At 41.6% G+C, this 25646-nt stretch overlaps 1 protein-coding gene across 1 annotated transcript in view; it reads left to right on the top strand.

Moving 5' to 3' along the window:
* trim33 (tripartite motif containing 33) overlaps window positions 1–25646 on the top strand; it is an 86798-nt gene that overhangs the window by 12041 nt on the left and 49111 nt on the right. Inside the window, exons 2-7 of the mRNA XM_055654427.1 lie at window positions 3540–3658; window positions 11824–11971; window positions 13066–13198; window positions 22393–22509; window positions 24633–24747; window positions 24833–24979. Coding sequence (XP_055510402.1) covers window positions 3540–3658; window positions 11824–11971; window positions 13066–13198; window positions 22393–22509; window positions 24633–24747; window positions 24833–24979 — 779 coding nt within the window. The remainder of the gene's footprint in view (window positions 1–3539; window positions 3659–11823; window positions 11972–13065; window positions 13199–22392; window positions 22510–24632; window positions 24748–24832; window positions 24980–25646) is intronic.

A 25646-nucleotide genomic window follows, 5' to 3' on the forward strand; every position in this document is an offset into this window, starting at 1 on the left:
GCCTGCACTCATACCATAACCCTCCATTCCCTTCTCATCCATATGCCTATCCAATTTATTTTTAAATGATACCAAAGAACCTGCTTCCACCACTTCCACTGGAAGCTCATTCCACACCGCTACCACTCTTTGAGTAAAGAAGTTCCCCCTCATGTTACCCCTAAACTTCTGTCCCTTAATTCTGAAGTCATGTCCTCTTGTTTGAATTTTCCCTATTCTCAAAGGGGAAAGCTTGTCCACATCAACTCTGTCTATCCCTCTCATCATTTTAAAGACCTCTATCAAGTCCCCCCCCACCCCTTGACCTTCTGCGCTCCAGAGAATAAAGACCTAACTTATTCAACCTTTCTCTGTAACTTAGTTGTTGAAACCCAGGCAACGTTCTAGTAAATCTCCTCTGTACTCTCTCTATTTTGTTGACATCCTTCCTATAATTGGGCGACCAAAATTGTACACCATACTCCAGATTTGGTCTCACCAATGCCTTGTACAATTTTAACATTACATCCCAGCTTCTATACTCAATGCTCTGATTTATAAAGGCTAGCATACAAAAAGCTTTCTTTACCACCCTGTCTATATGAGATTCCACCTTCAAGGAACTATGCACGGTTATTCCCAGATCCCTCTGTTCAACTGCATTCTTCAATTCCCTACCATTTACCATGTACGTCCTATTTTGAATTGTCCTGCCAAGGTGTAGCACCTCACATTTATCAGCATTAAACTCCATCTGCCATCTTTCAGCCCATTCTTCCAAATGGCCTAAATCATTTTGTAGATACTTACTAATCCAATTTACCACACCTTCACCCAGATCATTGATGTACATGACAAACAACAAAGGACCCAACACGGATCCCTGAGGCACCCCACTAGTCACCTGCCTCCAACCTGACAAACAGCCATCCACCATTACCCTCTGGTGTCTCTCATTCAGCCACTGTTGAATCCATCTTGCTACTCCTGCATTTATGCCCAACAGTTGAACCAACCTTCCATGAGGAACCTTGTCAAAGGCCTTACTAAAGTCCATATAGACAACATCCACTGCTTTACCCTCGTCAATTTCCCTAGTAACCTCTTCAAAAAAATTCAAGAAGATTAGTCAAACATGACCTTCCAGGCACAAATCCATGTTGACTGTTCCTAATCAGACCCTGTTTATCCAGATGCTTATATATATTATCTCTAAGTATCCTTTCCATTAATTTGCCCACCACTGAAGTCAAACTAACAGGTCTATAATTGCTAGGTTTACTCTTAGAACCCTTTTTAAACAATGGAACAACATGCACAGTACGCCAATCCTCGGGGACTATTCCCGTTTCTAATGACATTTGATATATTTCTGTCATAGCCCTGGCTATTTCTACATTAACTTACCTCAAGGGAATATCCTGTCAGGACCTGGAGACTTATCCACTTTTATATTTTTCTAAAGTGTCAGTACTTCTTTTACTTTGAAACTCATAGTATCCATAGCTACTTTACTAGTTTCCCTTACCTCACATAATTCAATATCCTTCTCCTTGGTGAATACCGAAGAAAAGACATTGTTCAATATCTCCCCCATTTCTTTTGGCTCTGCAGATAGCTGTCCACTCTCTCTGGATGTGCTGACTCTGGAGAGGGTCCAGAGGGGGTTTACAAGAATGATTCCAGGAATGAATGGGTTAACATATGATGAGCATGTGATAGCACTGGGCCTTTACTCGTTGGAGTTTAGAAGGTTGAAGGTTGAAACTTACAGAATAATGAAAGACATAGATAGAGTGAATGTCGAAAGGATGTTTCCACTGGTGGGAGAGTCTAGGACCAGAGGTCATAGCCTCGCAATTAAAGGGTGCTCTTTTAGAAAGGAGGTGAGGAGGAACTTCTTTAGTCAGAGGGTAGTTATCTGTGGAATTCATTGCAATGGATATTTTTACAGCAAAGATAGATAAATTCTTGATTCGAATGGGTATCAAGGGTTATGGCGAGAAAAGCAAGAAAATGGGATTAGGAGGCAGAGATCAGCCATGATTGAATGACGGAGTAGACTTGATGGGCCGAATGGCGTAATTATACTCCTAGAATTTTGAACCACCACCACCTGTTGATACATTGACACCTCTGGGCTGTGTGCTTAATCCCCTGCTCTATACCAATGACTGTATCCAGACACTCCTCCAACACCATTTTAAAATCTATCAACAATATTGCTGTTGTTGGGTGAATAACTGAAAACAAATCTGAGTACAGAAGGGAGATTGATAATCTGGATATTGTGCCAGAACAATAATCCTTGCTTGATCAAGGAGCTGATTGCTGACTTCAGGAAGGGAAAGCTAGGGGACCTTTCATCTCTCGTGATCTCTCTAGATTGAGGCAATCACAAAAGAAAACTCACTAATATCTCCATTACCTCAATGTTTGACGAGATTCAGCATGTTGCAAAATACACGACCGATCGGTGACCGAGCGCGTCCTGTAGAAAACAGTGGCCTGAAGAAAGTGTGTCCAATCAGCGGCTTCATGAGCCGTGACGACCAGTGAAGAATGGCTTGCAAATCAGCAGCATTGGCGCCTAGTTTTAAGATGAAACGACACAAAGTGTAACTTGGCCGACTGAATCGGAATTTTCCAGAGATGCTGCCTAACCCGCTGAGTTACTCCAGCACTTTGTGTCCTTTTGTGTATTAACCATCATCTACGATTCTTTATTTCAACTACACACAATGGTAGTACTGTATTCAGTTATAGCAGACCATGGGCAATTATCAACACCATCTCTCCCCCCCCCCCCATGGCCTGTTATAACGAGGGTTTACTGTACTTTGATATTTGCACCATCCTGGTCCTAATTTGTATAGAGCAACTGATAATGGTATATTATTGTTGTTATTGTATCCAATGTGCTTGAAAAAGTACAGCAAAAAAAGATTTCATTGTTCTGGTTCCTGTCTGATGCATATGACAAACACTCTTGATCACTTTTTTTAGAAGATTAACTAGAACATTGTGAATCTGCAAAGTATTCCAGTTTATATGGTGTAAAAAGGAACTGCAGATGCTGGTATGTACCAAAGATAGACACACAGTGCTGAGTAACTCAGCGAATCAGGCAGCATCTGGACAGAAAGGATGGGCGACGTTTTGGGGTCGGGGAAGAAGGTGACCCAAAACATCCCCCATCCTTTTTCTCGCAGCATGCTGCTTGACCCGCTGAGTTACTCCAGCACATTGTGTCTATCTCCAGTTTTTTTTTTTAATGTCAGCTGTGCAAGTTTATATAAATATTGCAATCTCCTGGAGAAAGAAAATAAATGCTTGAATGTTAGAATAATTTCAACTTTTCCCCTGCAGGTTCAATTTTAATCTTGTAGGTTTTCTATCTACCTTGCAAACGCTATGCTTTTGGTGAATGTCTCGCATTTGAGGGAAATTCTGTGCAGAAAATTAACTTTTTTTTTAAACTAGAAATTATTCAATGTTTTCAATTTTAGAGACTAAAAAAATATATTCAAGGTTGAAATTATTTTTTAAATCTTTTTCAGTGGGTGTCATCCGGTGCCCGGTGTGCCGACAAGAATGTAGACAGATAGACTTGGTCGATAACTACTTTGTGAAGGATTCCACAGACGGGTCAAATAATTCTGATGAAAATTCATGCCAGGTGAGAATGATTTACTTCTGAGGTTTTAAAATTGGCACAATGTAACATATCTTGTGGTTTAGATTATTTGATTGCATTTTATTAGTCGCCCTGGTTAATGCAACTGTTCAAGTGTATTTAAAGTGACAGCATTCTGCCGCTTTGCCATTGCTGGTCATTAGCTTAGATAAAGCCTTGTTTGTATCGCTGATCATTCACAAAAATATTAACGTGCCGGGTAAGTAAATGTTAAAGCAAGGCTGCCAATGCACTTTGTTGAATGCTGTTGCAAGGGGAAGCGACTCTGTTTTGCTCCCAGTATATAAAAGCAGTATTTCCCTGCAACTGAGATGTTGGGAATTACAGATTGCTGGAATCTTGAGCAAAACTATGCTGGAGAAACTCAGCGGATCAGGCAACATCTGTGGATTGGATGGTCAGGTGAAGTTGTGGGTTGGGACCTTCAACCTGATCAGTCCCTCCCCAGATGCTGCCTGACCAGCTGTTCCTCCAGTAGGCTGAATATTACGCAAATATCTGGATCATGGGAATGACTGATGATTTGTCATTGTGTCAAAGCAAGTTGTGGTGGTAGACAATGAAATGGTGTTGAGGGGCCAATAAAAGCTTTTCAAGAAACCTCTTTAGACAGGTGTTCAATAAAATGTACCTCTTTGTTATCCTACCTCATGGGGATTATTTTCAGAAGCCAAATAACCTACCAACCTGCGTGTCTTTGTAATGTGGCAGAAAACCAGAGAAAACCCATGTGGTTCCAGTGAGAACATGGAAACTCCATACAGATAGCACCCATCAGGATTAAACCCAATTAGCTGGCGCTGTAAGGCAGAAACTATCAATGTGCCACCATTCTGCAAGTTGCTTTTCAAAATTGAACAAGGGCCAATTTGGAATTTTTTACTCAAAGCACTGAAATTGCTGAAGCACTTTGAATTACCCAGCTTCAGAGTTGCAACAATATGCACTTTATTTCCAGGTTATGTGTAAATGATGAGATCTTGCATGTGTTGGAACAGTCGTATGGTCTCTGATGGCCCAGATTTCTTTCTGTCCAGAGCATATAATCGTATGTCAGTTTTGCATTTCCGCTACTGTAAAGTGGGTTTTGAAATTGTTCTTTTCTCATCTGCTCATTGAGGGTTGGCTATTAATAGGCAATTTGTATGCCTGTAATTAACTGTTACATCTAAGTACTGAAGAGAAAGCCGAGATAGAGGAGCCTGTTGACGACGCATGTAGAATGGTGCATACGTGTCTGTCCTTGCTAACTGAGAAATTACATGCATGTGATAAGAGGGAGTGCAACAGAGGCCAATTGGGTTGAGGGGTATTTGTCCTATGAAGAAAGATTAGGCAGATGGAGTCTAAAGAGAATAAAAGATGGTTGTAATGAATTGTATAAGATTCTTGCAAGTCTTTTAAGGGTAGATGCAAGAATGATAGCAGGGAGGTTCTACTGCAGTTGTACAGGGTCTTGGTGAGACCACACCTGGAGTATTGCGTACAGTTTTGGTCTCCAAATCTGAGGAAGGACATTATTGCCATAGAGGGAGTGCAGAGAAGGTTCACCAGACTGATTCCTGGGATGTCAGGACTGTCTTATGAAGAGAGACTGGGTAGACTTGCTTTATACTCTCTAGAATTTAGGAGATTGAGAGGGGATCTTATAGAAACTTACAAAATTCTTAAGGGGTTGGACAGGCTAGATGCAGGAAGATTGCTCCCGATGTTGGGGAAGTCCAGGACACAGCTTAAGGATAAGGGGGAAATCCTTTAAAACTGAGATGAGGAGAACTTTTTTTCACACAGAGTGGTGAATCTCTGGAACTCTCTGCCTATGAGGGTAGTCGAGGCCAGTTCATTGGCTATATTTAAGAGGGAGCTCGATATGGCCCTTGTGGCTAAGGGGATCAGAGGGTATGGAGAGAAGGCAGGTACGGGATACTGAGTTGGACGATCAGCCATGATCATATTGAATGGCGGTGCAGGCTCGAAGGGCCGAATGGCCTACTCCTGCACCTAATTTCTATGTTTCTATGTTCTAATGATGTCTAGCTAGGCTGGGGAGTCTAAAACTGGTCCATGTTAAAATAAGCCATTAGCCATCAGGACACATTATAAATAAATGCCCTCACTCTGCGATAGTGAATCTTTTGCAATTCTGCATCTAGAGGTGATGTGGAAGCTCAGTTGTAGGGTATATTAGAGCACCAGATTAATAGATATTTTGGACATTAAGGTAATCAAAGAGTATGGAGCCTTGAGTGGGAAAGGGTGTTGACAATGAAAATGTCAACCATGATTTTTTTGAATGACAGCAAGTATGAGAGGCTGAATGGGCAACTCTTATTTCTGCCATGGAGATGGGAAACTGCAGATGCTGGGATCTTGAGCAAAATAGCCAGGTGCAGGTCAGCCGAAGCCGGTATGTGATGTGTGGATACAGGCAACAGGATAATTTTGGGGTGAAGTAAGTGACAAAGGCAGGAGATGAAAAAGCAACAAAAGATTGTCAGATAAGGAAAGAAGTGTAGTGAAATGTGTAGCTGGAAGGAAGGGTATCTTGGAAGGGGAAAATGAGGGAATAAAAGGGAACTAAGAATACTGAATGTAAGGCGTGTACGAAGGAGGGTAAAGAAGCGGGATGACTGGGGTGGTGGTATGTGGGAGAACTGTGCAGACTATGGTGGGGGGAGGGAGTGCAGGGGTAGGAGTTGGTGTGGAGGAGTGGGGTACTGCATTTGGTGTACTCAATATGACCTCCCTTGCATTGGCAAGGTCAAGCATAGACGAGGCAATCTTTTTGCTGAACACTTGCGCACTCCACCTTATCGTCCCTGTGAGTGTGAGCAGTGAGGGGTTCCCTGGGAGTGTGAGCAGTGAGGGGTTCCCTGGGATTGTGAGCAGTGAGGGGTTCCCTGTGAGTGGGGGAGACCCTGCACGAAATTAAGGGTAAACAGGCAAGAAAACAGTAATTTCAAGTTACAATTATTAAAAATAAATCTGCAGAAAGGGGGCGCTTCCCCCTTTTATCCCAGCCAGGGGAGTTGCCCCTTGGACCCCCCCTATCGCTTCCTTTTTTTCAGTAATTTTTCCCCTGTCTCTTGCCTGTGCGTGAATTCACTCCCTTCAACTGTATCAATCTATCTCTTGCCTGGCTTCTTACCACCCCCAGCTCTTTGCCAACTTATCTCCCTTCTCGAATCAGTCTGAAGAAAGCACCTGCCAAAATGTCACCTGTCCATTCCCTCCACAGATGTTGGCTGACTTGCTGAGTTCCTGCAGCACTTTATTGTTTCTTATTTCTATCATTCTTTATATTCAGATTAATGTATTGTCATGTGCTAATCTAAATGAAATTCCGTATTCACATGAAGCTCATAAAATAAATATAGACTCAAGGCGCTGTAGTCACTCAGCAGGTTAGGCAGCATCTCTGGAGAAAAAGAATGGATGACATTTTGGGTCTGGATCTTTCTTCAGATCAACCTGAAACATCACCCGTCCTTTTTCCCAGAGATGCTGCCTGACGCGTTGAGTTACTCCAACACCTTGTGTCTACCTTTGTTGTAAACCAGCATCTGCAGTTCCTTGTTTCTACATAAGCTTATAAAGTAAACAAAGTGCATACAGTAATGATAAATACTGTAATAAATACTATGATGTTGGAAAACGGCAGAATGGCCCAATGTTGTAGTGGAATCAGAAGATGGTGCAGAAAAATATTAAAATGCAATAATAAAATCAAATGTGGTAGAAATGAGAGCACATGGCTGTCCCTACAGGAATATTGTTTGAAGGAGCTAATCTGTTCAGGAGTGGGGAGATGGTGATTTCAGTGGGGAAGAAGCCGTTCTTAAGTATGAAATGTTGGAGCGAGCAAACCCCAATCTGGGTATCGTCTCCCAGACGGTGGGAAGGTATGGGATTGACCTTTTTTTAACTTCTATTTTTGTTTCAATTGATCATCGAGCACTTTCCTTACAGTCAACTAAGCTTTCTTGCATTTATCATGAATGCAAGCATACAGCAAAGTGGTTGCCGGGTCTGCTCTTGGTCTCGCTGATGTACAAGAGGTCACTGTGGGAACAATGGATGCAGTTGTTGAGGTTGGAGGAGGTGTATGAACCTCTGTCTCACCTGGAAGGACTACTGAGATCCTTGGACAGTGGTGAGGGAGGAGGCGTAAAGACAGGTGTTGCATCTCCTGCGGCTGCAGGGGAAAGTACCCGGGAGGGCTGGTTGGGTGGGAAGGGATGAGTGAACCAAGGAGTTGCAGAGAGTAGACATCTCTGCGGAAGGCGGAAAGGGGTGTAGATGGGAAGATGCGACTAGTGGCAGGATCACGGTTGGGAGTGGTGGAAATGTCAGAGGATGATGTTTTAGTTTATTGACACATGTACCAAGGTACAGTGAAAAACTTTTGTTGCATGCGAACCATTCTGCGGTAAGACAATACATGTTTACAATCGAGCCACTCGCAGTGTGCCGATACATGATAAGGGAATAACGTTTAGTGTAAAGTAAAGCCAGTAAAGTCCGATCAAAGATAGTCCGAGAGTCTCCAATAAAGTAGATAGTGGTTCAGGACTGCTCCGTGGAATAGTTGCGGTGGAATAGTTCAGTTGCCTGATAACAACTGGGAAGAAACTGTCCCTGAATCTGGAGGTGTGCTTATTCACACTTCTATACCAAGAACCGGAGGACATATGTTTAAAATGAAGGGGGAAATCTTAATTACTAAAAGTCTGATCTTGACCACTTCCTGTTCTGTATATTGATTTTAGAAAAAACGCTGCCACTTGCGGCTGTGATTTTTGGCCATCTTACTCGGAGTCCCTCTCTGCTGCGCAGGACAAGAGGATTTTCCTATCAATTAAAAATAAGAGTTATTAGTGTTTTAAAAATGTTGAGATTCTCTCTCCTGAAGGCCACGCCCCTTCTGGAGGGTCTATAAAACCCGGAAGTGTTGAGTGCCTCAGTCAGTCTCTGCAAGATGGGGGAGCGAGAGGGTCACATCTCTCAGTCTGAGCTGTGAATAGCACTGAACACATGTCTACTAAACTAAGTGGCTTTACTGACCTGTCAGTGCCCTTAATGTGGTTTGAAAATATAGTTTGGAAATGCTGAAGCTGTGTTGCCTTTGGTTTAGAAATGCTAAAGCTGTGTTGCCATAGGTTTGGAAATGCTAAAGTCGCCTTGCGTACTTAAAGTCGCCTTGCCTAATTAAAGTTGCCTTACCATCTATATAATTAAAAGTCTAATCTTGACCACTTCCTGTTTGCGCTTTATGTTGATTTCAGAAAGAAACACTAACATGTAAGGCTGTGATTTTTGGCCATCTTACTCAGTCCCCCTCTGCTCATCAGGTGCCGAGGATTTTTCCTGTAGATGAAAAATAAGTTATTAGTGTTTTAAAAAAATGTTGAGATTCTCTTGTCAAGGCCACGCCCCTTCTGGTGGGAGGGGGAGGGACTATAAAACCCAGAAGTGCAAGATGGAGGAGGGAGGGGTCATGACTCGCTGTCTTTAGTGGCCTTGCACCCTGCTTGAAATGGTATGAAACTGCACTTGAATTTGGTGGCCTTACCCTGCTTGAAGTGGTAAAAAACTGCACTTGAATTTGATGACCTTGCACCCTGCTTGGAATGGAATTTCAAGGAATAGTGAATCGACTGCCAGCCCACCAGCCGTGAGTGAGCTGCCAACACCTCAGGCTTGAGTGACTGAGCCACCAGCCCAAGAATCCATTCGGCCCACAATGTCCTCTGGAAACCAGTCCCGCCCACAACACCCATACTAGCGCTCCAGAAAGCCCCTTCTCCCCCCCCCCCTTCATTTCCAGCATTCCCCAATCAGTCTGAAGATGGGTCCCGACCCAAAATGTTTTGTCCATTCCACAACAAAGATGCTGCCTGGCCTGCTGAGTTTATCCAGCACCTTGCTTTTTGTTTATGATTTTAGCATTTGCAGATTCATGTTTCTCCAGCTGATGTTTTTGTCCATTAATGATCAAATCTGTTTATTTGAAAGTACTTAAATGGTTGGGCAATGCAGCAAAACTGGAAAGAGTATATACCCATGATGAAACGGGAAATTAAATTGTATTCTTAATGTCAAGAAAAAAATGGTCATCAGCTGCAGTGCATTCTAGATGTTGTATGTTGTGCATATGTAACCTTTTACTGGGCTGAGCAATTTACCCGAGCTGTCTTTCATTGTATTCAGTGATTGTGTTTCAGTGTATGTATATTTTCAATTCACAAATTGGCTGCAGAAGTGAAAAAAATATACCCAAGTGAGTCATCCCAATGGCTACCCTAATGTGTGCCTAACTGACTGTTCCCTTGTGGTAAAGTTTGCACTGTTGAACACCTTTTTTCACCATGTCTCAATCAAGCTACTGCCGGCTTGAAAGAGAAATGGTGGATCTTATTGGTTTCCTGCCTGAATAGACTACCAGAGCCACGTGGCAGAATTCCTCATTGGCATGCAAGGTATCAGTGTTGCCTGCCTCTAGCGTGTCCAAACACTTAACAATCCTATATGTCCAACGAGATCCCTTCTCATCTTTCTAAACTCCAGAGTGCACAAGCCCAGCTGCTCCATTCTCTTAGCATTTGACAGTCTCACCATCCCGGGAATTAACCTTGTAAACCTACGCTGTATTCCCTCAATAGCAAGAACGTCCTTCCTCAAATTAGGGGACCAAAACTGCACACAATACTCCAGGTGTGGTATCACTAGGGCTCTGTATAACTGCAGAAGGACCTCTTTGCTCCTATATTCGATTCCTCTTGTTATAAAGGCCAACATGCCATTTGTTTTCTTCACTGCCTGCTGTACTTACATGCTTACTTTCATAGACTGATGTACAAGGACCTCCAGATCCCGTTGTACTTCCCCTTTTCCCAACTTGACGCCAATCTCAAATTGAAATACAATTGATAGATCAAAGGGGAAGATAGAGAGTGCAGAATGTAGTTCTCGGCATTGTAGCACATCAGCAATAGCAATGTTTAATGATGTGGAGATTTAGCATAGGGTTGATAATTAAATCAAATCATTTGGACTAGATTGGTTAATAAATTGATATTCAATCGTGTATTTGAAAGTTCAAGTGCAGGATGAACTCAGTGGGTTGGGCAGCATCTGTGGAGGGAATAGGCAGATGACTCGTTTGGATTGGGTGCCTTCAGGCTAATGGAGTAGAGGGGAAAAGCAGGGTGAGGTTGGGGAAAAGCCTGGTGAGAAACATGAGAATGAGGGAAAAATAGTTTGGCTTTGATTGGATGGCAGAGTAGACTCAATGAGCCGAATGATCGAATTCTGCTCTGATGTCTTTCTGTCTTGTGGTCTTAAGTAGCAGGTGGATACGGGGAGGAGAAGGGGATTGGCAGATGGATGGAGGAGGTGACAAAAGCGACAGGTGAATAGGGGGAAAAAGGTGTCAGATGAGGAAAGGAGAGGAATGAAATGTAGAGCCAAAGAGAGAAGCATGGGTGGATGGGAAATAGGGGACTGGGTTGGGGGAGGAGCTAAGAGTGGAATAGTGTAGGGTAGCTAAGTTGATGTGAGATGGTCAGATAAATTATTGCACGCTGGGTGGGTTCTGATGCTGAGGAAATAGAGTGGATATTACTTGAAACTAGGATTTAATGTGTTGAAGATAATTTGCATTTCTCATTTATGCTCCATGTGCAAGCTTATGGTATCAGACATTTGTTTTATTGGCCGAATGTATCAAATGTCTACTTGTGTTTTCCAACATTTCTTGATGTGTTTCACTTCTCTGGTGTTGGCATTTAATTTCTTATTCCTTCATTCAAAAAATATTTGGGAAGTTGTCAAAATTTGAGGGAAACTAATTTGCAGGATAAGTGCCTTCTACATCCAGAACACAGTTATGGTTTTCAAGGTGATTTGTACTTAAATCCTTGCATAAAAAAGTGATTACATACCTGTGATAAGTGTGTATACATTTAATTATCTTAAGTGCAAGTTCTAAATTCTGGAATGGGTTCAAAGAAAGTTTAAATCAAAGTTGCACAGATTTCCTAATGATAACCAACAATACCTTTTGGAGTGATTCTAAATTGACAAGACGCTTTTTAAATTGTCCTTGATTTTTGGTGTACCTACAGATTTCTTTTTTTGATCCACAGGTATGCACAAGCTGTGAAGATAATGCAGAAGCTAGTGGATTTTGTGTGGAATGCCTTGAATGGCTCTGTAAAACATGCGTAGAAGCCCACCAGAGAGTGAAATTCACAAAGGATCACACAATAAGAAGAAAGGAAGATGTTTCACCAGGTTGGGAAACTTGCTCTGAACTTTGAAAATCTAAATTTCTTTGCCGAAGCCATGTAAACGATTAAATGTAGTAGTACAAAAGAATTGGGGTAAAAATCTGATGAACATGAAGAAACTCAAAACTATTTCAGATTTGGGTGTTATCAGGTTGTCTTAGATTGTGCTTCAAAGTCTATGGATTATAATCGTACCTCTAAAAGACGAATAAGGAGTGTCCAGCATATACTTGGATCTGGAAGTTGTCGATATCTGAATGTAACCATTGTATTTATAGAAGGGAATAAAGATTAAGAGTCAGTGGTAATAGTCATAAAACAAGGTATGTTATTCTAACCGCAATTGATATGCTTCCAGGTGTTAAAGTTGTGATCCTTGCTCCAGACTAATAAGGGTTTAGAAAATTGGGGTGAGCTTTTTGATACATGCTATTTGATACGTTGCAGTCCAAACCACTCCTAAGACTTTTTAGTCTTTTTTTAAACAATTTGGCCTAAAAGAGAATTGCAGCCTGATCGTAAATCACAAGCGCATTGGCCTAAATACAACTTTATATTTTATGGAATGTAGAATTCCCATTAATAGCTTGGTTATTCATTAAAAAAATGACACATCTTTCTAAAGTTTGAATCCAGTGCTGGACTTCAAAGTACATTTGTATAACAATTAAAGTAAAATGTTAAAATGGATTGAATACTGCTAAGCACATTACTTAACCCATCTCTTCACTGTTTCATTGTTCATGCAAACAATAATAATTGTAATGGTTAGGAAGAAAAAATAATGTTTACTGGAAATTATATATTGAATACCTGACTTTTTATAACGTGCCCTGTAGCCACAACATGTGTAACATGTGAAAGAAAAGTCTATGGTTTTATCAGTTATTGATTTTGCGATGGAGATCTGTGATGACCATGCTTTGAGGTTTTTCTATCAGGTAGTGAGTGGAAATAAATATTCCCGACAACACTTGCACCGACGCAAACATTGTATTTGCAGAAACTTGTTATTCGCTTACAAATATTCTGTGATGCGAAGGTATACATTCATAGTTTAAATTGTGTTCATTATTAAGAATTTCCTTTGAATTATAGAGGCAGTAGGAGCACCTAGCCAGCGACCTGTGTTTTGTCCCGTCCACAAGCAAGAACAGTTGAAACTTTTCTGTGAAACGTGTGATAAACTAACCTGCCGGGACTGCCAATTATTAGAACACAAGGAACACAGGTAGGTGCAGATTTGCATAGTTTACAAAAGGTCGATCTTGTGAAAAATAGCTTAATATACTGTACAATAACTTTCAGATCTTATTTGGATGTGCGTGTAATGAGCAAATCTGCCAAAAGTAGCCTTTCTTCTTGGTGGTTAGAGGCATGATTAGTAATGAGCATTTTTAATGTGGATTGAGATTTGAATTGGTGCTTTCCTAACTCCACAATTATATTACTAATGACTTCATTAAAAATTAGGAAACGCCAATGTATATGTAGACAGCGTAAGGGTATTTTTGCTATAAAGCGATAGTTGTGTTCTGAAGAAACCTTGTGCTATAGAGACTCGTGTTGACAATTGTGTCCATAGGGGAAGATGGGGTTAGGGGCTAGAAAGTTTCAAATTTCAAATAAAAAAATAAAAAATATATATATATATTGTCAGTAGTAGTTTTGTTACTGCATGCAAAAAATACCAAATGCTGTTACATTGTTTGATAGAATCCCGAAGCACAAGTGCTAGCTGAAACTTTTGATTTTCAGTTTTAATGGCCGCCTGTAACATAGCAGCTATGTTCTTGAGAGGCAATGGTGCCCCAATTACTGTGGGGAGGTTACATGGAAACGTTTATATCCAGGACAGTGTTTTTGTCAATTTCCAAAGTAACTTTTAAGTGGTTCTCTAGTTCTTGATCAAAATCACATTATAACCAGTTTGGTCCGCGCAATGCAAATATTGTTCACCAATTTATCACGTGATATCCAATTTGTGTTATGGAAAAACACGTTGTAGGAGAACCCATGTATATGGATATTTGTAAAAAGCAAATTATGGCATTAGTTCCTCTTAGGAAAGAGATGCATACTGTTGAATTAAACAAATTAGAATTTAGGAAAGTTTCCAAATTTCAACATTTGAGTAGCTGTCCCTGAGGCAGACAGTGGGAAGTGATAAAATCTGAGATGGTCTGTGTGAAGATGTCCTGGTGCTCATCTGTGGGGTCATGGTAAGTGGGAAGAGCTGTCTAAGAGTTGGCACCTGGCTTCAGCCTGGTAGAGGTCAGCTCGCCAGACTATCATGGCATGTCCCTTGTCGGCTGGTTTGATGATATTGTCGCAGTTGCTGCAGAGTGAGTAGAGGGCTGTACGCTCAGAGGCGGTGAGATCGGAGTAGGTAATGGCTTGGATCTGGAAGTTGTCGATATCTGAATGTAACCATTGTATTTATAGAAGGGAATAAAGATTAAGAGTCAGTGGTAATAGTCATAAAACAAGGTATGTTATTCTAACCGCAATTGATATGCTTCCAGGTGTTAAAGTTGTGATCCTTGCTCCAGACTAATAAGGGTTTAGAAAATTGGGGTGAGCTTTTTGATACATGCTATTTGATACGTTGCAGTCCAAACCACTCCTAAGACTTTTTAGTCTTTTTTTAAACAATTTGGCCTAAAAGAGAATTGCAGCCTGATCGTAAATCACAAGCGCATTGGCCTAAATACAACTTTATATTTTATGGAATGTAGAATTCCCATTAATAGCTTGGTTATTCATTAAAAAAATGACACATCTTTCTAAAGTTTGAATCCAGTGCTGGACTTCAAAGTACATTTGTATAACAATTAAAGTAAAATGTTAAAATGGATTGAATATTGCTAAGCACATTACTTAACCCATCTCTTCACTGTTTCATTGTTCATGCAAACAATAATAATTGTAATGGTTAGGAAGAAAAAATAATGTTTACTGGAAATTATATATTGAATACCTGACTTTTTATAACGTGCCCTGTAGCCACAACATGTGTAACATGTGAAAGAAAAGTCTGGTTTTATCAGTTATTGATTTTGTGATGGAGATCTGTGATGACCATGCTTTGAGGTTTTTCTATCAGGTAGTGAGTGGAAATAAATATTCCCGACAACACTTGCACCGACGCACACATTGTATTTGCAGAAACTTGTTATTCGCTTACAAATATTCTGTGATGCGAAGGTATACATTCATAGTTTAAATTGTGTTCATTATTAAGAATTTCCTTTGAATTATAGAGGCAGTAGGAGCACCTAGCCAGCGACCTGTGTTTTGTCCCGTCCACAAGCAAGAACAGTTGAAACTTTTCTGTGAAACGTGCGATAAACTAACCTGCCGGGACTGCCAATTATTAGAACACAAGGAACACAGGTAGGTGCAGATTTGCATAGTTTACAAAAGGTCGATCTTGTGAAAAATAGCTTAATATACTGTACAATAACTTTCAGATCTTATTTGGATGTGCGTGTAATGAGCAAATCTGCCAAAAGTAGCCTTTCTTCTTGGTGGTTAGAGGCATGATTAGTAATGAGCATTTTTAATGTGGATTGAGATTTGAATTGGTGCTTTCCTAACTCCACAATTATATTACTAATGACTTCATTAAAAATTAGGAAACGCCAATGTATATGTAGACAGCGTAAGGGTATTTTTGCTATAAAGCGATAGTTGTGTTCTGAAGAAACCTTGTGCTATAGAGACTCGTATTGACAATTGTGTCCATAGGGGAAGATGGGGTTAGGGGCTAGAACGTTTCAAATTTCAAATAAAAAAATAAAAAATAAAAAATATATATATTGTCAGTAGTAGTTTTGTTACTGCATGCAAAAAATACCAAATGCTGTTACATTGTTTGATAGAATCCCGAAGCACAAGTGCTAGCTGAAACTTTTGATTTTCAGTTTTAATGGCCGCCTGTAACATAGCAGCTATGTTCTTGAGAGGCAATGGTGCCCCAATTACTGTGGGGAGGTTACATGGAAACGTTTATATCCAGGACAGTGTTTTTGTCAATTTCCAAAGTAACTTTTAAGTGGTTCTCTAGTTCTTGATCGAAATCACATTATAACCAGTTTGGTCCGCGCAATGCAAATATTGTTCACCAATTTATCACGTGATATCCAATTTGTGTTATGGAAAAACACGTTGTAGGAGAACCCATGTATATGGATATTTGTAAAAAGCAAATTATGGCATTAGTTCCTCTTAGGAAAGAGATGCATACTGTTGAATTAAACAAATTAGAATTTAGGAAAGTTTCCAAATTTCAACATTTGAGTAGCTGTCCCTGAGGCAGACAGTGGGAAGTGATAAAATCTGAGATGGTCTGTGTGAAGATGTCCTGGTGCTCATCTGTGGGGTCATGGTAAGTGGGAAGAGCTGTCTAAGAGTTGGCACCTGGCTTCAGCCTGGTAGAGGTCAGCTCGCCAGACTATCATGGCATGTCCCTTGTCGGCTGGTTTGATGATATTGTCGCAGTTGCTGCAGAGTGAGTAGAGGGCTGTACGCTCAGAGGCGGTGAGATCGGAGTAGGTAATGGGAACCGAAGTTTTAAGATGGCTGATATCACGCCGGCAGTTAGAAAATAAAAGGTCTATAGAGGGTAGAAGGCTGTCTGCGGGAGTCCCAAGAGGAGGGGAACCAGTGGGGATAGGAAATGGGGATCATCACTGGGTGGTGAGGACTCTCCCATAGAAAAAGGCGTAGAGGCTATAAGCGTCGGAGACAGAAGTGGAGTACATTCCAACTTTCAATCATGGCTAATCTATCTTTCCCTCTCAACCCCGTTCTCCCTGGAACCTTTGACATCCTTAAGGGCCTATCCCACTTGGGAGACCTCCACCGTGACCTCTGGTGAATTTAAGCGACTAAAAAAAAACGCAAGGTTGCGGTGACCTATGACCTACGACTTGCCTCGACTATGTGTACGACCTACGACTATGTTGATGACCTCCCTCGACTATGAAGAAGACCTCCTTCAACTATGCTTCGACCATGTACGTTTTACTCGAGGATGGTCTCTGGCATATTGGTCCGTGAATGAGCTCGAACCCCTTCCACCTCAGAAGACCACACGGAAAACCAACAACGACCAGTGACAAGTGTCTACAGCTCAGATGATTACCTGATAAAATGATGTCATGTCTGCATTTTTTTCACTAAAAAATGCCTCCCAGGTTTTTTAAAAATCATTCTGAACCATGCAAGCGAGGAAGGAACTAGTTTGGAGGATGTTAATAAACATACAACTACTGCTGTTTGCTTCAGCAGCCTTTTTAGAAAGGCAGAAGGGGAAGAGCAAGGGTGAAGAAGAAGCACAAGAAGAGGTCTCAATGGGTGAATGGAGATGTGATGTACTGTCCCAGTACACCAGATGACTGGCTACCTCCTCCTGCGCTATCACCTCCTGTGGCATCACCTCCTGCCACTCCTCCTGGGTGGCATGGCAGGTGTTTTTGAGGGTTGTGCCCTCCCCTGCGCTGCTGCCTTTTTGGTGCCATCGCTAAAACACAAGTCTCCTCTCCAAAAAATCTCACCAACTATGAATGAACATGCCTTGGAGTGAAAGAGGTGACGTTCTGCTGTTTAAATCACCTTTTTTTCCTAGACCTTTTTTTCACCCCGGAACTATTACCTTCAACTACCTAGGACTAGCTTCACGACCTACTACGACCGGCTTCGACTAGACCTACGACTAAAAAAAATCGATTTTTCCCACGCGACCTGCTTTTAGTCGCGGTCAATTTTTAACATCTTGAAAAATGTGCTGCGACCTAGCTGAAGCCTGGACTACGCGGAGACCACTCGCGACCATGAAGGAGAGTGTCGAAGACCTCCTACGACCTCTTGGCAACCTTGGTATGGATCGCGGGCAAACTCAACAGAGGTCACGGTGGAGGTCGCCCAAGTGGGACGGGCTTTACTAATCAGCCCCAGTCTATTAGTTTATTAACTTGTTGGTATGCTTTTAATTGACTGATAAGGGCACATCCTGCACCATTTATCGCTAATTGACAGCTGCTGAAATTTATCCATTTTGGTAGTTGCTGCTCTGAATCTTTTCTGGTTGGTATTTATGAAATTGCTCATTTATTCATTAAACCTGCCTTTAATCTTTTCACCAGTTGTATTAGACTTTTTGAATGAGAATTCGGCCAACTTTTGATCAGTTACTTTGTTCGGAATCAAACATTTGAACAAGCTAGTGAATTAATCACAGATTGGATTGATCACAGCTCTGCTCAACACTGCAAGAAATTGCAGAGTTGTGGGATGTAGCCCACCATTGACTTCATGCGGCCCTGGAAAAGCAGCCAATATAATCAAAGATGCGTCCCACCAAGGTCATTCCTTCTCCCTGCTCCCGTCAGGCAAAAGATGCACAAGCTGGGAAGCGCTCGCCAACAATGCTGAGAAACAGCTTTTTCCCCTCTCATCAGGTTTCTGAACAGTGCTTCCGTAAGATAGCATACTATTCGATTTACCTCTGCTCCATTGCGGACATTGGACTTTGTCTTTGGAACTTGTGCACTAAAATGCTGAAAATTATATCCTGCACCCTGTATCTTTTCCTTTCCTCTACTATTGTACTTCAGTTTGGCTTGATTGTATTTATGTGCAGTATTATCTCATTTGATTGGATAGCATGCAAAACAAAGCTTTTCACTATACCTTGGTACATGTGACAGTATGTACCTTGGTACACATGACAATAAATTAAAATAAACTATATTAAACGTAAAACCTAAAAAAAATCAATAATCCAGTCCATGAATAAATTGATTTATTGATTATTACATTGTTAGTTTATGATATTTTTCTATTGGTGTAATATAACAAACTACGTGAGTTTGATTCAATGTATAATTGTATTTTTTACATTCATACTTTCCTTTTGTTTAGTCCACCAAATGTCAGTTGGGAAAATATTTTTAAACAAAGATATGTCCCTTTCTTTGCATTTCAAGTGCTATTTTCCTCAAGTCTAGTCGCCAAGCAAAGAAGTGTGCAAATGTTGGATTATGAATTGCGGAAAGCCCTTTGAAAACAAAGAAAGAAACAGAGCTTTTGAAGATGATGCTATGTGTGCAATTGCTCACCCTGAATATTTGCCAGAATGGCTTCTATCCATTTCATTTTGTGGGTGGAGGGGAGGTGGAGGATGTTAGTTTAAAGAATGGGCAAGTTTTAACATTTTCTTTTCACAGAGTGGTAAGTACCTGGAATGCCTTGCCAGAGGAAGGAAGCAGATGCAATCGCGGTATTTTTTAGAGACTTTTAGGTTAGCCATATGAATATGCAGAGAATGAAGGGGGTATGAAACATGTGGCATCATGTATGGCACAGATGACATGGTCAGAAAGGCCTGTTCCTGTGCTGTAATGCTCTGTTTACCCGGGAAAGAGAAAACGTTTGTTTTTCAATAGCGGCGAAAGTGGGAGAAGATTGGGTAGAACAATGGAAATAAACCTGGGGTAAAATAAAGTGACCAAACAGCATTTAATGTCAGATTTTTGCCCTCTGTGTGGTGTTGCAAATAGCAAGGCAATGCAGTATACCTAGAAGGCCAGGCAGCACTGATCATTCCGATACAGGTAGAATTGGAGATTTTTGATGTAGAATCCTGAGGGTTGTCATGTGCCCAGACAGAAAATGAGGTTTGTTCCTCGGGCTTGCATTTGGCTTTAGCTGTGCCAGAGGAGACTGTGGAGTGGGAGTAGTACAATGAGGCTCGATCTGCCATAATTTTCTGGAATTTTCAGATTTTTTACCTTTTTTCCGATCGCAGCTTTTGCAGCAGTTATGTACTTGTTTATTTCCTGGCGCTGGGACATGGAAACCTATGTACACTCTTAGATGAATGTTAAATGTTGTTATGTGAAATTTAATGATTGTGGAACTTTGAGTTGGTGTACTGGCCAACACATACAGGTGCACAACCTTTTATCCGAACGCCTTGGGACCAGACACTTGTCGGTTTTCGGATTTCCGAATGGAAGATTTTTAGCGTAGATTAGGTAGGTAGCGCGGGCGGCTTGAAAAGTCTGGAGCGACTGCCTCCCCGGAGACCGGGGTATCATGGTAAATCATTGCATAAATGTTAGTCAGTTAGTTTGGAGGGATTTTATGTGGTGGTGGTGGGGTGGGTGGGTGAAGGGGGAAACTTTAATTCTTAGTCCCCTACCAGGTCGGCGACTCCCAACATCGTGGAGCTGGGGACTCCGTCCGTCCGGCCGCGGGCAACTCTACCCCTGGCTGCGCGTCGCTCCAAATCCAGCGCCGCCCGCGGCCCCAGCTCCGCGAATGTTGGGAGAAGGCGGCCTCCGCGCCCTGGAGCTTACCGCACAGCGACCCGGTAAGGCATTGCCCGCTCCCCGCTGGTATCCCAGCGCTGCGACGCCGCCGACTCCCAACATTTGGTGGATTTGGAGCGCCTCGCAGCCAGGGGTAGAGTTGCCGGGGTCGGAGCTACAACCGGCGCCGCCCGCAGCCCCAGCTGGGAGTTGAGCGGCCACAGCGCTGCGGAGCTTACTGCACGGCGACCCGGTAAGGCATTGACCGCTCCCCGTCTCTCCGACCAGGTAGGGGACTAAGAATTAAAGTTTACCCCTTCAACCCCCCCCCCCCCTTCACATAAAAGCCCTCCAAACTAACTGACTAACATTTAAGCAATGATTTACAGATGTTTAAGTGTCTCCCCGGTCTCCGGGGAGGAGGCAGCCGCTACAGTAGTACAGACCTGGGTTGACCGTGGGTCGTTTCGGGTCAAGTTTGGTGCCAAACGCGAGCTTTGGTGTGCCGATGACATCCTGGAAAAAATGGCCGGTTTTCGGAGGTTTTCGGTTTCCGGAACACCGGATAAAAGGTTGTGCACCTGTACTACATTACCAACGCCACTGAAATTGATTAGAAACAATGCTGGAGTAGCTCAGCGAGTCTGGTAGCATCTCTGGAGAGAAGGAAAGTCAAAGTAGCCTTTATTGTCATTCAGACCTTGTGGTCTGAACGAAATTTTGTTGCCTTGCAGTCCTACATATAGTAAAAATGACAAAAATACACAATAAACACAAATTAACCAGGCACCTCCTCACTGTGATGGAAGGCAAAAGTCTTAAGTCTTTGTCTCTTCCCTTATTCTCCCTCTGCGCCGAGGCGATCCAGGCTTCAGATGTTGTGACCCCGCCGGGCGATGGTAAGTAATGTCAGTCCCGCGGCTGAATCCGAGCTCCGTGAACGGGCCGGTTCAACTCCGCGGCCCGTGGTGGTCAAAGCTGCCGCCCTCCAGTCCAGTGGACGCAGCTGTTGTTACGGGAGCTCCGGAGAACAGGTCACCAACCTGTGACTTGCAAGCTCCCGACAATGTCGTCCACTGGGCCCGTGATCGGGTGGCCGGGTGGCGGCTTCCCCAGCTCTGAGGCCGGGTGGCCGCTGCCCCTGCCCCAGCTCCGAGGCCGGGTGGCGGCTTCCCCAGCTCTGAGGCCGGGTGGCCGCTGCCCCTGCCCCAGCTCTGAGGCCGGGTGGCGGCTTCCCCAGCTCTGAGGCCGGGTGGCTGCTGCCCCAGCTCCATGGCCGGGTGGCCGCTGACGCTGCCCCAGCTCCGAGACCGCCAGCTCCGCTATTAGACCTCGGCGCTGGCGGAGACTGAGACGGGGATACGACAAGAGAAGTCGCATCCCCCGAAGGAAGAGACCAAAACATGTTTCTTCCCCCCACCCACACACATACACAACCTAATAAAAATAAAATTAACTTAAACAGGACAAAAGAACAACAAAAAAAAAGAAAAAAAAACAGACGGACTGCAGGCGAGCCACAGCTGGGAATGGGTGACGTTTTGGATTGAGACCCTTCAGACTTATCTCCAGAGATGCTGCCTGTCCTGTTGAGTTACTCCAGCATTTTGTGTCCTTCTCTCCAGAGAATGCTGCCTCTCCTGCTGTTACTCCAGCATTTTGTGCCTTCTCTCCAGAGATGCTGCCTGTCCCGCTGAGTAACAGCAGCATTTTGTGTCCATCTCTCCACGGAAATTGATGAATTAATAATTTATCTAGTTTGTGCATTCTAACTGCATGACAAAATTACTTTATTGGGTGAGTGATATTTTGGGCAAAATGTCCAGAAATGCAAATATTCTCTACATAGCCAAGAGTACATTATTTAATGTTAACATTATTTTCCTTGCAGTTAGAGGAACGTTTACAACATTGTACCTTTCAAATAATAGCTTTCAATATGAGATTATTAGAAATCTAAACATTAGAATTTTTAAAAAAAAACTGATCTGGTTATATGGTTATATGGTTATCTGCATATCTCTCCTTTAAGCAAATTTAAGAGTTTATTTTCCACCCTCCCTCATGAATGATCTTAGTAATAAATGTTACCCTTTTACCTTCACAGATACCAATTTTTAGAAGAAGCGTTTCAAAACCAAAAAATTATTATTGAAACTTTAATGGCCAAGCTTCAAGAAAAGAAGAATTATGTACAGTATGCAGCTAGTCAAGTACAAAACAGGTAGAGGACTGTGGTCATGATTATACCCTATTGAAATATTGTCATTTTTATTTCAAGCAGGTCATCTTGATCTTGATACTTAGAATATCTTTCAGCAGTTCAGGATGAACCATTCTGTTCCATCCGATTGGCTGCATATTTCTATAGTCAAATGCAAGGTTACTTTTTTTCTAAATTAAGGATCTCGTGTCAAATCTGCCAGTGGCATGCAGGACTGATTTATGTTCTCTGACACTGTCATGTGTTCTGCCATTTCTTCCCCAGCTCTTTATTTTTTGTATCAATGTTTGTATTTGCCTTGGCAATATCATCTGAAATACTTGATTTTTAATGTACCCTTTGCCACTCTTCCACCACCTCTCATTCCTGAACCCAATATTGAGTTTAGTATGTTGTTTTCTCTGTCTGTGTCAGTCGTCCATCCGTAATCTTAACTCAGTTATTATTTTTTTCTCTTGGAGAGGGGTACATGCCCATCCTGAACTGCTGAGCAGACCCGCCTGCTTTACATTTCACAACTCCATCTATTCTTTCATCTAGGTTCTCTTGTCTATGTTCTCACCCTTATTGACCAGATTACTTTGTTTACAGCTTATCACTGTAGTCGCCCTGGTTTTAGCCCATTTGGAGATGCATCCACTCCATTCTGTAAATCAGGGCTTTAGGTCCTAATTACTTTTGTCAATGCTGTGAACAACGTGGCAACTAATGTATAACTATTCAGCTCTGAAATGGTATATTGCATTTGGTGAATCTTTACCTATGGTTACAATCAACACTTGTGTCTCCTGCCAGTGGAGCTGATACACATATGCTTAGTTGTGTTCCTAGCCTTGCCTTACAACCTGTCCTCTGTCAATTGATAATTGGGAAATATTTTATAAGTACTTGAAGGATCGGGTTACCATGGAGAAAAGATTGATTGAGGACAAAACGGAGAGCAATAAATAGATAATATGCATGTAGACAATGTTTTTGGTAGGATACCTTGGGAATTAGGCAATTCTGGGGCAATTCGCAATTGATGAGTTGGATGAAAAAGCAGTGAAAATTTATAGAACTTTTGTGGGATCTTGTTTGGAGTACTTTGTTTACATGGCTTTAAATTTTGTGAGGTTCTGCTGGGAGTTGGTTTTAGCATTGTTTCTTTAAATTTATTCTATGGAGAGGGCATGATTTATTGTGGACAACGAGTAAGATTGACCTGTGCTCCCTGGAGTTTATAGGAATGAAGTGTGATTTCACTGAGAGATCTGAAGGGAATTGAGTAAATGTTGCAAAGCGGTTTCTTGGATGGGGTCTATACTAGTTCAAATTCAATTAGAACTGAAGTGAAAAGATTTTTTAAGTGTCATATCTTTAGAATTTTTCCTCGGGTAATGATGGATGCTCATAATTGATTATGCTCAAGGCTAAGATTAGTAGAACTTCAGGTTTAAAGGACCAAGGTATATAGTGATTGTGTAAGAAAATGTAACTAAATGTAATCAGTTCATTTTGTACATAGTACAATTTTCTTCAAAATTTTAGGTGAGGAAAAAATGATTTGCAGCGTGGTGTTTGAATGTGGAAAGTCAGTTGCAAGACGCTGCTGCAGTAATGTCTTTTGAATGGCATATTTGAAGGAATAGAATAATGAAAGGGATTTTACAGGAGGTTGGAATAAATTAAAATACGATGGAGAAAAATACTTGTAAAATGTTGCAAATTATTTGACTTGCATTTGTTCAATGCACGGAATCCTTCAGACTGACTGAAGTTAGTAAAGCATGCTAAGAAAATGTACCAAAGATTTGTGATTTTACATGTAATGTTCATTTGATTGCCTCCAGACAACGGTCTATATCAAATTGGGTGTGATGATTATATTTAAGGTAAATGGGTAGCTCCTAAAATACTCAAATGATGGGTAGTCATTTAACTAGTTAATTAAGTCTTAGAATTAGGTAATTATTTTAACTTCAAATCATTTGCTTTTTTGTTTAATCTGAAGAATTGTTAAAACTTGTACTTTACAAATAGTTCTGTCCAACCTCAATTCTAAACTCTTGTGCTATTTTAAGAAAAAAACATTGAAGATTTGTCATGTCTTTGTAAAATTACTTTTTTCCCCATATTCTTAGGTTAAATGAAGTCAATGATACGAACAAGAAAGTTGAGCACGACATTAAAGTTGCAATCTTCACTCTCATTAATGAGATAAACAAGAAGGGCAAGAATCTGTTGCAGCAATTAGAGGTATGATGAAAATATTTGTAAATCTTTATATTGTGATTATCTTCTTGCTCAATTTGACTAGAATTCACTACTTATTTTTCTGCAGAATGTAACGAAGGAAAGGCAGATAAAATTACTGCAGCAGCAACAGGATGTTACCAGTCTTGCCAGGCAGGTGGAGCACGTAATGAATTTTGCAAAGTGGGCCATTTCCAGTGGAAGCAGTACAGCACTACTGTACAGCAAGCGCCTGGTAAGGCAGTTGAAATTGTGTTATATTGCATCCACATTGCATCTGGGTTGAAAAGATAATGTTCTGTGAAAAACTAAAATCTCTGTATTATGACCAGTTGATCTGAAAATCTGAAGTATTATTGAAGATGCTTGTACCGATTAGCAGGAATTGTATGCTTTTGTGCTGTAACATTCTGTGTAATTCTGGGAATGGAGAATGAAAATTAATGCTACTAGTGAGTAAATTATGTAAATCATTTAAAATAAGTTGTTTAGAAATGTCATAGAATTATGAATAATGGAAGGAATGTGATTGAAGAGCGTTATTCTTTCTGTCTCTCAGAACTGGCCACTTCTGCCAATCATCCATCTGTAGTTTTGGCTTTTTTTTTCTCTACAATTTAGTCTGGTCTGCTGCGCATGTCTCTCAGTTCTGCTATTAGCAGCACACTACAGGCATAAAGCATAATCGGATTCAACCAGCCACATTAATTCATTTGGTCTCACCCTTACCCCTGTAGTTCTACTGTCGCTTCCCCTTCCTCTTCCCCCAGACGAACAAGGATGGAGATCCCCTGATCATTGCCTTTCACCCCACCAGCATCCACATCCAACAATTTTCCTACATTTCTGGCACCTCCAATGTGATCCCAACACCAGTGACATCTTCCCACCCCTCTCCGCCT

The sequence above is a fragment of the Leucoraja erinacea genome, chromosome 24 (assembly GCF_028641065.1).
Source record: "Leucoraja erinacea ecotype New England chromosome 24, Leri_hhj_1, whole genome shotgun sequence".
In the NCBI taxonomy this organism is placed as follows: domain Eukaryota; kingdom Metazoa; phylum Chordata; class Chondrichthyes; order Rajiformes; family Rajidae; genus Leucoraja; species Leucoraja erinaceus.